The 17936-nt window shown below is 40.9% G+C and overlaps 1 protein-coding gene across 1 annotated transcript in view; it reads right to left on the bottom strand.

The window, feature by feature from the left end:
* Positions 1-3425: 3425 nt before the first annotated feature.
* Positions 3426-17936, bottom strand: part of GCLC (glutamate-cysteine ligase catalytic subunit) — a 25951-nt gene continuing 11440 nt past the window's right edge. The window contains exons 7-16 of the mRNA XM_009288556.2: positions 16194-16268; positions 14898-15014; positions 13895-14033; positions 13238-13350; positions 12459-12551; positions 11614-11718; positions 9369-9450; positions 9169-9272; positions 8948-9068; positions 3426-5153 (exon numbers count right to left, since the gene is read on the bottom strand). Of these exons, the coding sequence (XP_009286831.2) occupies positions 4948-5153; positions 8948-9068; positions 9169-9272; positions 9369-9450; positions 11614-11718; positions 12459-12551; positions 13238-13350; positions 13895-14033; positions 14898-15014; positions 16194-16268 (1155 nt within the window). The 3' untranslated portion in view covers positions 3426-4947. The remainder of the gene's footprint in view (positions 5154-8947; positions 9069-9168; positions 9273-9368; positions 9451-11613; positions 11719-12458; positions 12552-13237; positions 13351-13894; positions 14034-14897; positions 15015-16193; positions 16269-17936) is intronic.

Below are 17936 nucleotides of genomic sequence, written 5' to 3'. Positions count from 1 at the left end.
GGGGGGGAAACCCAATATCCCATCTTCTTGCTCACAGTGACGCTGTGCAGGCTGCAGGAGGACAGATGAGGGAACCGTGAAGTAACCTGGCTGCAGAGGACTGCCACTGGCTGGGACGGCCTTCCCTTTCCTCACAGCAGCCTGTGCAGTGCCGTGCTTTGCACTGGCGGCTAAAATAGCGTCGATAACCCACCGGGGCTGTGGCTGTTGCAGAGCAGTGCTTGCACAGTGTCGAGGCCATCACGGTTTCCCACTGTCCCCCAGCGAGTAGGCTGGGGGTGGGCAAGAGGTCGGGAGGGGACACAGCCGGGACAGCTGACCCCAGCTGACCCAAGGGATATTCCATACCATATGGCGTTGTGCTCTGCTATAAAACTGGGGTAGCAGAAGGTGGGGGTTTTGCCTTCCAGGGCAGCTGTTGCTCAGAGATGGGCTGGGCATCGGGCTGCTTGTGGGTGGCGAGCGGTTGCCCTTGCATCACTTGTTCTTTTCCTCTTTCCTTCCCTTATTAAACTGTCCTTATCCCAACCCACAAATTTTCTTGCTTTTGCTCTTCCCACTCTCCCCTGTCCCACTGGGAGGGAGCAAGCGAGTGGGTGCTGTGGGTGCTCAGCTGCTGGCCGGGGTCAACCCACCACACAGAGAAAGAGAGGAATCAAACCTAGTTTGTTAATCCCTTCACATCTTTCTTTTTTTGGCAAGTATTTGAAATGGGGCCCTTGACTCCTGTCGGTGTTAGTGGTTCAGAGTTACAGGTAAGAGATGTTGTGGATCAGCTCTCCTTTAATTTAAACTAGATCTCATTCCTGTAAAACACTCTCGATTGCACGCACTGTGGTGCCCTTTGGTTAAGGGGCACAACGAAGAGGTTACAGCAAGACTGACAATGCTGTGCAGACAGGTTTGGTTTAGCTCACACCATGAGAATCACAAAACTTGCTACTCTGCCACTTGCCCACCTCGGGAGGCGCACTGTCCCCCCTCCTCCATCAGGGTACAAGTACGCTCAGTGCAAAGATCACCGTTTACAAATGTTGTTTCTGTTTCTCCCCAAAGTGGCTTCAAGAAAATTCCAACAAAGCATCAGGTCTTTTGGACCTTGAGAGACCCAGGGTTTCTGCTGTAATGCTCAAATTGCACATTCTTGCTTCTATTCTCTTGTAAAGCACAGGTTCTTGAACTGCTCAGCATTGCAGTCACCAGCCACCTTCTGATACCCACTGCAGCAAGGGGAACTATTGCATTTCTGTCCCTTCATCTGCTCACTGGAGTAGAGAACATCCTTACTAGCGCGTATGTGTTGCTGTTTATCCTTAAGAGGCAGTGAGATGGAAGGGCCTGGCTTTTGGGAAGGGATTGCAGCAATCCTTTCCTGCTAAAACCCAGCTCACGCCATCCAGATAGCTGCTGAAATAACCTCAGCTGTCACCACTCCTGTGAGCAGCTTCCCGTGTAGCAAGAGGTCTCTCTCAAATTTGCTGCAAAACCGAATCAGCACACCGAATATAATCCACTTAAAAATATTAAACAAAATGACTGCAAACAAAAGATGAGGTCATTTTCCAATAAACCTCAGTGCAGCTTCTACAAGCTGCGTGATGCTTGTTTCACAGAGGTCAGGTTGCTTTTGCAGGACCAAAGTATTGTACGAAGCTCTTGATGCAGCAGTCCCAGAAAGGCAAACTGCTTGCAGAGCTCTGTGCACACACAAAAGGAGACACATTTTGAAGATCTGGGCCATGATAAAAGCATAGCTAAAATAATCCAGAAATAGAGACACTCAAATAAAGACTCAAGTAGTTTGACTCTCAAGAGAAAACTGGGCATCAGAGTATTGTTTATAGCATCAAGACCTCTGGAAATCACAACAGGATCTTCTAGCTGAAAACTGAGTGGAAGGCATGAAGTGAATTACTGGGGTTGAACTGGGGCCAACACATTAGCGATCACGGGAAGTGCCATGACTGATGCATTACTAAGGTCTTTGGGCAAGGAATCAATCACGTTTCACCTCAGGTGCTTAGTGCTTCTTCCCCTCCCTTTGCTCAGGTGGCTGTTGGAAAGGTCCTTATTTCCATGAATGCACTTCATGACTGCAGGACCACAAATCCTGAATTCACAGCCCAAGGGAGTTTCTCGTGCTCTCTGCAAAAGGACATCCAGAGCTTGAGGCTTGCTCTAGGGCTTGCTTCTCCACCTCGGAGTGGGTGCAGATACCACACAGCCACCTCTAAGGTATATTCAGAACTAGTGGCAAAGCTTGCCCCTCCCGGCAGCAACTCTGGTTTGCCCTGTGAGAGCCTTCACCATGCCACACCATTGAGAACAGGCTGGAGCACGTACCTTAACTCTTCATCTAGGGAGTGTAAGCTGCTTAGATACCACAACCATGGACACCTCAACAAACAAGCAGCAGCTTTGTGTTGAGATCTCATCCTTTCTGAAAACATGCATACAAGAACTCATGAGGGAAACTTCCAGACGCAGCTTTTAGGTATCATGACAAAATTTGCTCTCACTTACAAGACAGTAGCCACCTACTAGGCCAGAAGAGTGATTTAATGTCAGTTGAAAGGGAAAAAGGACACGTGTTGATACAGTACCAGTAGGAAAGCATTCTAACCTTTTTAGGGGTCTTCCAAGCATAGCATCTGATGCTGTGCAATCAGACAGATGCTACCATGACAATGGCAAGGACTTCTCTGCTGCAGAGGTGTGTGCTGGTTTTGGCTGGGATGGAGTTAATTTTCTTCACAGTAGCTAGTATGGGGCTATGTTTTGGATTTGTGCTGAAAACAGTGTTGATAACACAGGGATGTTTTGGTTATTGCTGAGCAGTGCTTACACAGAGTCAAGGCCTTTTCTGCTCCTCACACCACCCCACCAGTGCATAGGCTGGGGGGGCACAAGAAGTTGGGAGGGGACATGGGTGGGACAGGTGATCCCAACTGACCAAAGGGATATTCCATACCATATGACGTCATGCTCAGCATATAAATCTGGGGGAAGGAGGAGGAAGGGGGCAACGTTCGGAGTGATGGCGTTTGTCTTCCCAAGTCACCGTTACGCGTGATGGAGCCCTGCTTTCCTGGAGATGGCTGAACACCTGCCTGCCGATGGGAAGTAGGGAATGAATTCCTTGGTTTGCTTTACCTCTTAAACTGTCTTTATCTCAACCCAGGGGTTTTCTCACTTTTACCCTTCTGATTCTCTCTCCCATCCCACTGGGGGGGAGTGAGCGAGCGGCTGGGTGGTGCTTAGCTGCCGGCTGGGGTTAAACCATGACAGAGTGGTAGACCATTTGCCACGAGTCCTGAGAAGTTTCACTGTGAACAAAGTGAGTCTGGATAAGATGAGCTGTACTTGCCGGTATGCAACTCCTCCTTTTTTGAATCTGAAAATGTGGGTTCAAGTCATGCAAGTGACCAACACATACTGCAAATTTTATTTTTATTTCCTTATTACAGAAACTAAATTAGCATATGCCTATATGTTGATTAAAACAAATTCACCACAGCAGAAAAAAAGCATTCTTTTTATTCTCTAAAGCACACCTGTGAACGCAGAACAAAGTCTAATGTCAGTACATAAAAGCTTCTTCTTAGTGCACCTCTTCATTGCAGTTTCTCCATTAGCTCTTTTTAAAAAATCATTACACCTTAGGTATTTATATATGCTTGCATTAAGCTTTGCATAATCTACCCATAACGCAATTCACTTCTAGAAGTCAGTTAAGAAGCTAAATCAAAAAGGCCCCTTAAGTTTGCTTTATTTACAAATTTGCAATGGCTAAATTTTAAATACTTTACAGTCACTCCGAGCACTGGCTCCCAATTGAAAGGGTTAGTGCATTCCATGATTTCTTTAAAACTATTTTCTAGAGGGGATTAAGTTGTCCATACCTACAGCTATGTAGGTACCTCAGCTATCTACATAAAGTACCTTATAGGAAATAAACATGCTGACAAAAATATTTGTAATAATGAATGATAAATGAGAAACTCAACCTTTAGGAAGAATGGACAGGTGCTTGGTTTTGTGTCATTGTTTTTTGCGGTCATTGTCAACTGTGGGAACAGCAGCAATGTGGGAGAAAGAGCAGTTAAGGAGTGCTGAAGTCCAGAGCGGGTCTTCTCTGGCTCCTTTGTAAAGCAAGCTTTATGTTCAGCTCTCATTGCCTCCTCTCTCTCACCACGTCTCCCCCGTTACTGCTTTTTTGTTAAATCATCAGGGAAATTTCTGAACTGCGATAGCATACAAATTTACTTCAGAGAGGAAAAAAATAATGATGCATCTGCAGACAGGCAGACTTGCGTTATCTGAATAAGGACAGATCTGTTCCTCTGAGTTTTACAGTTTATGAGTGGATGCAGGTCTTGTGGCAACTGAGAAACTGCTGTAAAGATTAACAAATGGGATGCACATGCATTTATCTGTTCTTACATACTTTCAAAACCCAAATGGAAGGAAGAACTATCTGTAATTCAGGTAGGTCCAGAAGATTTTTTTTTTTCTTTCTTACATAATAAGGTAGATTACTTAGCACATTCCAGGTTAAAAAAATTACAGTAAACATTCAGTAACTGGAATGCATATAATATACAAGTACCATTACATTTACAAAGCTGTTCAGGACAATTTTTCTTTCTAGAATAAGCATAAAAAAGTTACAAGCTAATTCACAATAACTTTAGATACAATGTTATTAAAATACATTGATGTTAATCATAAAAATATTTTACTATTTACATGTACATTGTATAAACCTTAACAATAAGAATATGCCCATTTTAGGATGCCTTAAACGAGTATTTTGGCAGATTGGCCCATTTTATAGTGCAGTATCCCTGTTTTGGTCTTCACACCATGAAACTGTACCAGATTCACAGTATCTTTGCTAGTGCTTTGCTAAAAGGCTTAAACTTTCTACTATTTGAGAAACATTCATTACAAAGAGCCAGTTTTGTTTCCACTTTGTTTCTTATTAAATCCTACCCCCAGTAGTTCAGGACACTCTGCCTGGCCTTGTGCGATTTGGTTGCATTTCCAAATAAGGCTATAATTCATTTCATCAGTTATCACGCTATCTTGCTTGTAGTCTGGGTGCTGTGCGATAAATTCCCTCATCCATCGAGCAACCGTCATTAATTCTCCTGTGGGCAAGGGGAAGTCAAATTTCACAGTTTATACATCTAATTTAGCAGTACGACACCTAAAGTTCTACACATTATATACACAATTAATGAATAGTCCATGCTTTCATGAGAAACACATTCCTATACATCTATTTTTTTCAATATGGCTAAACTGCAGGCATAATTAAGCTGACATATCGCCGATAGTCTAAAACCCACTCATCTGGTGCGATCTTCAAATTTTCAGGCGTTGTAACGAGACAGTGCAGAGAGAAGTAGCTACTGGAACAGGTGTTACCAACAGATTGTATAGCAAGAGGTCTTAAACACATCATTTAACAGAGAATCTGGCTAAGACAAATCAATAGACACCTCTACAACAACTACATATATATAAAATAATTTTGTAGTTGATCCATCCAACTCAGCTGCTAGCTTTGCTCTGTCTACCTTGACTTACTATTCTTTCTCCCTCTGGCAGCTCCCCTAGCAAAAAATAGGCAGGTTCCCGAGTATACCAACTCCTGGTTTGTACACACCGCCTCTGCTTCACTGTGCAGTCCACAGGGCAGTCAGAACCTAAGGGTCCCCGACGCTTCTATACAGGGTCATCAAATAGCACACACCACTTGCAGGAGACCTGCATCCCTATGAAGTAGCAGCTGGAGGCCAGCTGGACACCAGTGTTTAGGCTACTGAATCTTGCTCCTGAATGCAGCATATGCAAGCAAACTTTAACTAGTACAAGTTTAAGGTAACTCTGACAGTAAGACATTAAGGTAGGCTGATGGGATGCTCGAAAAGCCTAGCAAAACTTCCATTGCTAGCTACTGGAACCTCAGCTTCCTTCTAAGAGTGGAAAGAGTCAAGGGCTTCCACTACAGAATCTTTGGTTTAAGAATATTACAAAAAGCAAGAGGAATCAAGTTAGGGAAAGCAAGGAGGAACACACAAGTAAAAAGTATCCAAGACTGTTTAAAGATATCCTATCAGTGGTTTTGAACAGAGGTACATGAAACCAAATCAGAAAAATTGCAAAAAGTACAGGAAAGAAAAGCAGAATAAAAAACGTTATTAGAAATAAAGATGTCCCTCAAAAAACAGAAATCATGTTTTAAAGAAATGAGGCCAGAGTTTACACTTCTACATAAAAAGAAGGCAGAAAAAAAATACCCAAGAAGCATTATTTGTTGAAGGCACTAAAAACTCACACGAAAACTTTCTCAAACCAACGAGAAGCAGGGGGCCTACAAGAAAATCGGTGGGGCCGGGAAGATGAGCAGAGCGGAGCATAGAGAGAGACCCATTTTTGGACTAAAAGCCGCTGCAGGCCGTCAGGTGCGGGAGGAGACAGTCCAGCTCTCAGACCAACACAGACACCTAGTGGTCAGGCAGCCCAATCACTCCCCATCCTTTGTACCAGGGTAAATCTGCAGCATCTTCATCGTGAACACAGCGTGCAGCTCTCAAAGAACATATGAGTATCGGGAAAAGGCACCACAGACTGACAAAAGGTGTGAGACAACTTCCAAGCGAGGAGAGACAAGACAAAGGGAATTGCAAGTTCGGAAGCAACAATATACTTGAGAAGTTTGCAAAATTATGAATGTTGATGTGAAATGAGTAGAGAAACATTATCCTACAACGCAGAAACTATAAGGCATATCATGAAATAAGAGGGAAGAGCATTTAAACGTGCAAAACTACAGGAATTACATTTTTCAAAGAGTATATAATAAAATTGTGGCATTTCTTATTGTATGACTTTATGGGGACCAAAAGCGTAACTGCTTCAAGAAGGGTAAGGCAACGATCATGGAAATCGTGTTTGTGAGTGGTCATCAAGCACCATGATTACCGCACCACCTTCAGTGGAGAAAGCGCCTACGCTGCAGACAGCCAGGAACCGGGAGAGCATGCCAGGACAAGGATCACTAGATGCTGCTATCATAATACTGCTTTCATTAATATTTGGTGGTGGTCAGCAGCTGCTGCCTGCTTAGCAAATCTGTAGTCTGAGTAGTGGGAGTCACACACCAGCTAGACGAAGACCAGGAGGGCAATACCTAGCTGTGCTGCAAGAGAGGATGTGACTGAAGCACAGGTGAACTATGTCAGGGTAAGGTTAAAGCCACAGCAGCTAATGTGCCAGTGTTTAACTCTCATGAGTGCTCTGTGTTCACCTTTTGAGGAGAGAAATCTGAAAACTGGCCACTCTTAGTGGACATGTCTCATGCTAGAGAGGCTGCAGTTCAGGATCATTTGATTTAAGATTGAGAGTAATCTGGAATAATCCAAAGATGACAACTGAGAATCATCATGGCACAGTAATACAATGCCTAATGCTTTTTGTTCTGTGAATTGTGGTTCTTAAGAAGCATGATTTAAAAATCATTTCAGTTCATCAGTTACGATATAAACCCTAGATTCTATCTACCTCACTCTCACACCTTTCAGGTCTGTGTAAATACACGAGCTGACTTTTGCAATGCCTGCAACTTTGCACCAGGTAGCAAAGTTGTTCTTTGGAAGGGAAACCCCTGCCACAGGCGGTCGAGCCCAGGTCATTGGCTCTTGGGGAAAAAACCTCTGTAAGACTTATGCATTCCTTGTTTTTTCAACAGCATTTTTCTGAAGGGTAAAAACCCAACAAGAAACAATGGAATATTTTGAAAGCATTGCTATTTTGAGGGCTGATGTGCCTCAGACGTTTTCTTCCTGACAGTTTCTCTTCTCTCCCTCAGTTAAGCCAAGCATCAAATCCCCATCTATGTTACGTGAGGGACAGAAGCCTCCTACAAACAAGCAGCCTTAGGAAAGAACATTTAATTAAAACTTGTTACCATTCTGAAGTACTGCTAAAGTACTGAAATACCAGGCGAGAGAAAGTCCTGATTTCCACCACAGCTTTAAAAAGGTCTTTATCTAGAAGCTTCTACAGCAATTTTCAAAAGTTAAAAAGGAATGCAACACCTCAGTTTAAAATTGGGGAGGGGAAAAAAAAAATGTCTTGACTTACGAGACTAAAATTAACTGTCTAGCTAAATTTACAGCAAGGCAGGCATACAAGGGATTTGCACATCGAAAGGTATAAAGCTGTTGCAGACTGTGCTACGTGCCCAGTTCTGAATTAAAGTTTAGCCTGCATCTTTTACTCATTATACTGCTGCATTTTAAAAAGGAGCATAAAGAGTCATTATACCGCCTGTCTTTGAAAACACTGCAACATGGGGAAGACAGGGGAAGAGCCTGGTTTGCTCTGCCTTGAAGGAGTTTTGCTATTTACAGAAAGGCTTTCTTATCAGGGAGCTAAAGACTAGGTCCCATGCTCTAGCATACCAGAATTTAGACTTATGAATGCTTTGGAGCAGCACGCTTTGGAGTCACACCAATAACACCAGACTATCAGACCCAGCCTCACATACTCTTCCAACACTCAAGTGACAGGCAAAGGGGATTAGTGTATGTGCAAACTACTACAAAGTGGACAATACACTGGCAAAAGCAGCAGTAAGTCGTGCCGAAAAGAGAAATCTTGGAGTGGAGATACAATTACAGCTTAGAGGGTAGTGTAACTGTACCAATTACTCCTAATTTAAGTTCTAAAATGGATCACGAAACATTTATAATCAGAATTAGACAGGACCAGACTTAAGCCAGAGAACACACTCCAGTCCTTTGCTCCTATGATTCAACACTGAACCAGACAGCCAAAGCTGCCACCAGTTTTATCCAACTGAAAACTAGAAAACAGCCCAATTACTAAGTAGAAAAATGCCAGGAAAATCGATGTCCAAAAGTGTCAAACATACCAGATGCTCTCTTTTTTATTAGCTTCAAGTAGTTTAGGATGGTGCACCTTGTGTCCACATCCACTTCCATGTTTTCAAGATAGGAATTCAAAATTGGGATCAAACCAGGAAAGACTCCTTCCTGTGTAAGAGAACAGAGTCAGCATAAAACACGCTTGATCTGGTTTCTGAGGGCGGAATGGAGGGGAAAGTTGCGCGTTCCAGGTGGAAGAGGCTATGACCTTCCCATTGATAATTGTATCAATGCTCATTAAGGTGTACTCTTCTGCATCGGTGCCTGTCCCATTCTGTGCAGAGCCACATCCATCCACAACAGCGTTTCCACCTTCATGGGTGACAAAGGGAAAGGAAGAAACAGTTAGAAGGCAAGAGAGACAGTAAACATCCACAACAGTGTTAATCAGATTGCTTGTTGTGATACCTTTGCAAATATCTTTTCTGAAGTAAAACATTCCCTGCCGGACAGCATCTCTTTTCTGGGCCATCTTCATGTTTTCATCCACCTGGCAAAACAAGTATTTCAGAGATTTGTGACGTTTTACAAAATGAGGATTCTCCCGAACCCTCAAATTTTGGTCTCATTAGTTGAAACATCTACTATGTTTCTTATTATCTCGTCACACAAAGCCAAGCTGTGGAGATAAGTTTTATTTTGTTCTTCAGGGGTCCCAGGCAAAACCACAAAGAGATGACGTTCTATGAAATTAGGTCTCCAGCAGAAAAGGTAATGGTATTATGTTAGAACATGCTACGCTAATCTTTTAAGTTTGGATGAAAACACAGGAACAGCTGTGATTAACAGGCTGCAGCCCATCTGGCAGACTTCTCTGCATGTTTAGATGCAATTTAAATGAGTACAGAAGAAAATTGCCATTTCCCTAGCCATAGTTTGCTGCTTTTATTATCAAAATCATTGGAGTCTTTAGAAGAGTTACCACTGTATTAAACAAACTTTCAGAAACAGAATTCCAGTAACTTTGTATGGGAATCGTATCTATTCCATACCCAAACATCTCTTAGATAGTTCAATAAACTTAGACTGCTAGAAAAGAAGTTCTAAATTGCAGGCTTCTCAAAAAATCTACAAACTACAAAGCACTGCTCATACGCTCTGCAAATGACACAAGCATTGCTCTGTCTTTCTGGATGGAAGATTTTGCCAAGTTCTTTGGTCGGTATGTTCTCGGGAATTAGCATCACACAGCTTTCGGACATTAGCTTCACTGTATCGTCTTCAGAAGAAGGGATATGGTTTGCTGAATTCTTTGTTTGACCTCTAATTAAGGGCAATGCAAAATCTTCGCTTACTTCTTACCTTTTCAAAGCTTTGTTTTCAAAAGTCTGCCTTCGTTCATTTTATATTATGAAACCTATTTACACAACAGGCTGTTTTGAAAGTTTGAAAGAACTCTAGTCCTAGCTGACGGGAGTACAACCGCACTCAATCAGACAGCAAAGATTAGTGTGAGATTAGCCCCACAAACCCCTATTATTTTACTTGAAAGAGGCAGGCTTACCAATGGTTGTGCAATTCTGTGTTGCGTTACCTGCCAAATTGCTTGGCAAGCTCAAGCAATTTTATGCCCCTCCCCAGCCCCCAACTCTGTTCAGGTTCTTTCAGCACCTGATCTCTTTTTCAGTCTTAACTGGTATTCATCAGTTAAAAATTTTGCGCTTTTGAGACATTCCAAATAACAATGTAATTATGCACTGGAAGTGCTAAATTGCTGCATTATTTATGAAGTCTGAACTCCCTGACATCAGGAAGAGAATTTCTCCTTTTAGAAATCATACCAACTGTATGGTATGATTACTGTTAATTTACAACTTCAGTATTTTTCTCCATTTTAATTAAAAACACTAAGAAAAGCCACAGGATACTACTGCTATGCTGTAGCCAGCGCTGGCAGTATTTTCTAGTATACAGTCTGTCAAAAGCCTTCTGCGCTACAAGACCTTTTTTAAAGTTACCTACAACATTGCAGGACTAACCATTTAAAAAGACATTTTCTGGTCAGGTGCCTCAGAAAGAAGACGTGCAAGGACAGTTTCACCCAAAACAGTTCAACAATTGTGAGGACAAGATTAAGGAAAAAGCACATTTTGCATGGCTGGTCTGTCTAAACACAAGTCACAGTTGTGACCAGAATCAGCAGTATTTGTTTTCACTCAAATACTGTGTAACACTAAGCATGCTGAACTCCTCCTTTCCCTCTCCACCGGGTACAAACAAAATAGAGAATAAGAACATGAGACACAGGCAAAAGCCATTTTAAAATAAATATCTAAAGTTTTTATTTTGACCTCCACAGGTTATTTTCCCCACATGTAAAATGGTGGAAACATGCCCTTTCCCAGTCTCAAAACAGTCTTGTGACAATGGTATTTCTCAACATTTCTGCAGTAGTCAGACACTGTTAGGCACCACAGAAATTCCCACAGTATTTGTCTATAAACTTAAATCCATGAGACAGCAATAAAACATTTGTTTAACACTGTAGAGTTGAAATTGATTCAAAGTACTGGTAGATGAAAACTGACTGAAAGATAAAAATGACTGTTCTGTAAGTGCACAAATATTAGTTCCTAGCTTGCAGAGGATAAAAATCAGACTTGATGCAAATACGTTGCATTTAGCTCTAATAGATCTGATCTTTCACACCTACCTTGGACAAAGGAATGAGAAAATCCAGTTTATATGACAGAATCACTCTGGTTAGCAATACCACAAACACAACATATGCAGAGTTTTCAAAGTCTGTTAACTGGACCTAGACATGAAAGGAATAGAGATTATATTACTTTAGTGGGAACACACTCATGGAAGTAGATAAATATCTGGGAGAGTTTAAAACAGTTTGATTCAAACGTTCATGTTGGTACTTGTATTCACACACACTCTGCTAGCAGAGATGGTGATGCATGAGCTGGAATCATCAGCAGTGACTTCAAATGCACAATGCACGCGCACACTTCAACAAACTCAACCCTTTAATCCAATGCCAAAACACGCTTGCATTTCAAAAGACTATCTAATAACCTGCACCTTCAGGCTCTCTGTGTAATTACAAATGTATAATAGCTTTTAAATTTCCACTTTAAAGGGATTAAATTCAGAGAGCTCAAGAAATAGCTATAAAATAAAAGCACTTGTGAAAAACAAAACAATGACAGTGGAATTGTTCAGTACCAGGATAAGTACTGGAGAAATACAGTCCCTAGAAGCTAAATGGGGCTTTGTTTACTGTTGCTTTAATACAAGCCTAATTCCTTTCCCCATCGCCCCAAATCCATTAGCATGCTTTGCTGTGCTGCAGTGGATTCTCCTGTCAGTTACATTCCCACAGTCCATGTCTGATTAAACACTGCTGTCCACTTCACTTGCATCTAGCCATTCAGAGGGGAGAAAACACAGCATAAGTAATAAGGGTTTGATACTGGATGGCAGAATGCCTGGTACTTTTCCACTGAAAAGGAAATGTGCTTTTGTGCATACTGACGTCTTCCTTACCTCCATAGGTCTGAATTCCACTCTCCATCCAATATCTGAATTTGGAGGAGGTGGCTTAAACCTCATTGTCTGCCAGTTTGTAGACTGAATATTCTGCAAAGAACATGAAATAATCTGTCACAATCATGATATGCATCATTCTATAATATAATCAAAGAAAAATAAGCAGATAACTAGCGTCCTAATATTTTTCCTGTAACAGCCCATCAAGTTAGAGAAGCACTTCCAAACTAAGCCGCGTGACTTCCTAAAAACCACAGTATAGCTACCCATCCTAGGAGCAAATACATTACACTTTTTCTCATACTATTTTGCTTGAGGATTATGTATGAGATACTAGGGGGCTGAGATTTACCTGACTTATTTTTTTATGAGGGGTTGATGCATCCTGAACTAAAAATACCTAATATTACCATATCTATTATTTCATAAAACTGTGTAAGAGAGACATTTATATGTAAATGTCATGCAAAACAGTTTTTAGGAAGCCATAAAAATAGATAGTTCCCCATAACACTTATACACATAGCTATAACTTGGGCTCTTCATATTTTATTGGGTTTGAAGTATAAGCCACCACCTCCTCCTAAATAAATGATAAAACAAGGAAATAAATGTGCTTATAACTGCAAAGCCATACGCTAAAGAACTAGTTGAAGTGAAAAATTCAGGAAAAAAAAAATTCTTAGCTAATATAGCCATCCTCCAATTAAGCAGTACTATAAAGAACAAGCAATTTTATGTATATATTTATTAAATTCCTCTAAATTAGACACAACCTCAAAATGGTCGGATTCATTTGCATCATCTAGATGTATTTTCTCCTCAAACAAAGTCAATGGGTCTCGAATGAACAAGTGTGCAATATGCTGTGCCAAAAGGTGGTCAATACCTAAAAAATGAAAATTCAAACAAACAATTCACACATAGCAAAGCAGGCTCTAGGAAACAATTTATTTTACAAGACTGAAAACATCGAACTCTGCAATGCTACCTCAACCCACCACATCCTGTTAAAGTTTAAATGATGACTTCGGGAAGGAAGGAAATGATTAAAGAGAAGGAGAAGAAAAAAAAAAAAAAGGAAGAACAGGTTCTTGTTTGGAAATGGCAGCTGAATATTGGTGTAGCTGCCATTCTTCCTGGTTTCTGATGCACCTCTGTGCCATGTTTCCTAAAGCAGTTCTGCTCTCTCCACAAAGATAAAACATTAATGCGTCAAACACTGAGCTTCTCAAGCTGGAATTAGGGACAGTTTCCGTTACAAACAAATACTTTTTAAAAAACTCTCAAGACCACGCTACACAGATTCTTCCTGAGTAGGAGTCACTCTGAAGGATGCACAATGATTGAAACAAACAAGGACGAAAACATAAAATATCCCCACACACTGCAAGCATAATTCTTAACCTGCTCATAATGAAGCAAACACTTACCTTCCTGTATTAGGTGCTCGTAGATATCTTTGTCTATTGTCAAATCAATGTCATTGTATTTCTCACCACATTCAGATAGATAACTGTCTATGGAATCATATCTGGATTTACTGATTCTATAATGGTTGTTCTTCAGTGGCTATATAATTTAAGAATACAATATTTTAACAGCTTGTTAACAATGTTACCTAAGTTTTTGCTCACTATGACACTTATGTGAGAATTATTATCCTGTTTAAAAAACCCTACAGCCTCAATTAAAATTGTTCAAAGCACGAGTCTTAAATAGACTTAATAGAAAGCGATCCTGGAATTACGACTATTTTGTTTGCAGATGTATGTATCTGAGCGAAAAAACAGTCATCACACATTGACTAGAATTCTCTAAAAATGGAAACATTTTCCTGATGTAATATACCATCACCCCACATACCTGGAAAGCATTATTATACCTATTGCAACACGTAACAATACAGTTTCACTATGCACACATTGTTGGAGATGCTCTTATGATGGGTTGTTCAAGAAATATTTCAGGTAGATTTTTTAAAATTATTTTTTTATTTTCTGTAAGTGCCTTGAATGCCAATTCCTGCTTAGAGAAACTCTTTAGGTTCAAGTTCTGACAACTGGCTCTTTTCACATAGTTCTAGTTTATACTACTGGATTACTCAGCAGCACCTGCTATTTAATCCAAAGCAATTTTTGCTTTTTGGGCTCAAGCACAGACTGGAAAGTTTCATCACAGGGGGACCTTTTCAGCAAGCTGTGAAGGAGTGAGTGGAGTTCTACTGGGATTCCATACCTAACTAAAAATACATATTTACTAACGTAAACTGTACAACCAAGGCAAATGTTTACACCATCTCTCCTATATTTACCACAAAGACTGCCATGTTCCCTTGTTCGGGATTCTGATGAGCACAAGCAGAATTTGATACTAAAGGAGATTTAACTTTTTTGCCTGAAAAAAACCAGACATTTACAACCTAACATTACTTACTTCTAGCCCCCTCTCTTCTCGTGTTCGATCATCTACAGATGCAGAGATTACTCCCCAGCGACAGTCAATATCAGACACGTAGCCTCTGTAGAATGGAGATGCAGCGCTCAACGCCATCTGAAATAAAAGAGCCTGATATGAAAACAAAAGGACAAGCCAAGGAACCAAAAGCAAAATACAACCCCACTGGAAAGGGAAACTTGCTGGTCCAGAAGTAACTAAAGTACGTACTTCAGTTTAGCGTACAGCCAAAGCCCATACAACCACAAATCTCTCACCTGCTATCTACAGAAAATGCCTAGATGAAGGGTTAGTATTACTGAAGTGGCATCTGATGCTCTCCAAATTTATTACCTCTACAGATCAGCATTTGAGGAACACAAAGATGATATAGGCAGAAGCAATTTCGTGACAAATCAGGAAGTATTCTGCTCGCACGCTTCCAAACTCCAAAAGTTCACCTGCAATCATTTTGTTTATTTTTGTTTGGCCAAGCACCTTAGCAACACAGCTGGAACATACCTCACTCGGAGCAGGATCTGCTCACCACCTAGACCAGACCAACGCTTTATTTTTATAATACACGTTATAAACACCTGTTTGTGACCACATGCTTATGAAAGGGACAGATTTAAACAACTTAAGCTGAAACCCTCTCTAACACCAGACCCAAAGTTGAAAAATTAAAAATTGTTTTAAGGAGTGAGTTTGTCTTGTTTTCGTGAAAAACTGCCCCAAATGTACTTCTATAACTATTCAACAAGAGTCTTGTGCATATGGGAAGGAGGGCAGAGGAGAAGAAACAGACATAATCTGTTTTGTGGTGTCATTTGGACATTAAATAAATCACGCTGTTCATGTGACAACCTAGCAAGAGACTGACACTTCTCCCAGAGTTCCAAATTTGTGAGTAGCATTCAAGGTTTTTTTGATTTTTTTTTTTTCTTTTTTTTACAAGTCCATTACTTACCACAATGGGACAGATCGTGGCTAGCTGATCATAGAGAACCTTGCTTCGTTTTAAGGAGTGAGTTTGTCTTGTTTTCGTGAAAAACTGCCCCAAATGTACTTCTATAACTATTCAACAAGAGTCTTGTGCATATGGGAAGGAGGGCAGAGGAGAAGAAACAGACATAATCTGTTTTGTGGTGTCATTTGGACATTAAATAAATCACGCTGTTCATGTGACAACCTAGCAAGAGACTGACACTTCTCCCAGAGTTCCAAATTTGTGAGTAGCATTCAAGGTTTTTTTGATTTTTTTTTTTTTCTTTTTTTTACAAGCCCATTACTTACCACAATGGGACAGATCGTGGCTAGCTGATCATAGAGATACCTTGCTTCAAAAATGCTGCAAGCCTGGAACGTTACCTGTTGAAAGAAGTGCAATTGCTATCACAATTTCTATAATCATAGCACAAGCACAGTTTTCCTAGATTTAGAATCAATGATATAATAAAATTATTTAAATACCAAGAATTTGAAGGGCTTTTTTTTGTTTGGCTGGTTTTGGGTGGATTTTTTTGTGTGGGTTCCCCCTCACCCCCCAATTCTTGGACAAACTTTTGCCTCATCCATCAGCAGTATTTATATCACAAGCTTTTTTCCACACGATTTCCATGTTCATTAAGATTTCAGACCACAACGCTTTGGCTGTGAGGCTAAATATACAAACGCTTGCCAGAACTAAAGAAAACTGAGTTACCATGTACAATACACATGGGTCAGTAATGCACCTTCAGGAAATAAGCCAGGAACCTACTTACTTAGAACAACAGTCAGAAACTATTGTCAATGTGACGTTTGTTTTATGTGACAGCTAATCCTGTTTTAAAGAACATTTCAAGACGCCGTTGTTTGATCCTGCAAAACTGTGAAAAATAAATATCTTCATGTATACTGTAACTTTTATTAGAAAAAAAATGTCCAGTTTTGCCTGTATTAGAGGCCAGGACACAGGAAAAGATGGAAAAGAAATGTTATTTGCAGAAGCCATTAATGATATGGAAGCCCTACCACACATAGGCCACTGGAAAAACATAACTTCTTTGCAACTTTTGGTGAAACTTGCTCAGAGCAGCATCAAACACGAGATGCGTTTCTAGTAGCAGACCTTACCCTCCAGACTTCCCAAACGAACCCTTTAGGCATTTTAAAAATGCAGAGGGAGATGAAAAGCCTCTCTCTCCCTCTTCGCAGTTTACTTATTCATAGATTAGAGGATAACTTAGATGGGAGTGTACCCGTGTACCACTATCATAATATTGTACAGGCTTCAGCTCTAAATCATCATTGCTGCTTGCTGTCCTGAAGAATGCCAGCCGAACACAGATTTTCCTCTTCCACGGATTACAATTAGAGAGTCCCACAAAACATACAGGTTCTTCTCAGTCTGCGACTGAAGCCCAATCCAACCCCAAGTAAGCCTTAAAAAAACCCAACCAACCAAAAAACCCCCCAAAACTCCTGAGTTCACTGGTGGGCTCAGTGGTGGATTTTTTTTGGAGGGGGTAGGAGGAATATAGGATTTGTTTGTGTTTTGTTTGTCTTTTTAAATCTGCAGCCAACATTAATTAAAACATCCCAAGTGAGACAAAGGGTGTGCGGTAGACAAAATATTTCTTCTGTGTCTATCCTTCAAGTGGCTATCAGGGAAAAAACCCAAAACGCACTTTGAAAAGACAAAATTATTTAATTCTCCTGCAAAGAAGCAGCTAAGTATGATTTCTCATCAGTAATTTTGGACCTGACGCACTAGGGAGCCTGCCTTGGGGTGGGGGGAGCAGAGCAGGACACCTACACTCTTTCCCCTGACACAGTGATATCCGCCTCCCCTTCCCTTTTATGTTTATTCCAAAACACATTAAATCTCGGATTTGACCCGGTTTCTAGACAAACATCCCATTACAGAGGAAAAGGGCACGACAATCTTATCACAGAATAGAATAGTTTGGATTGGAAGGGACCTCTAGAGGTCATCTAGTCCAACCCCCCTGCAATGACCAGGGACATCTTCAACTGGATCAGGTTGCTCAGAGC

This window comes from Aptenodytes forsteri, unplaced genomic scaffold (assembly GCF_000699145.1).
Source record: "Aptenodytes forsteri isolate BGI_AS27 unplaced genomic scaffold, ASM69914v1 Scaffold100, whole genome shotgun sequence".
Taxonomy (NCBI): domain Eukaryota; kingdom Metazoa; phylum Chordata; class Aves; order Sphenisciformes; family Spheniscidae; genus Aptenodytes; species Aptenodytes forsteri.
The sequence above is the reverse complement of the archived record's forward strand: the minus strand, read 5'-3'. Positions and strand labels throughout refer to the sequence as shown.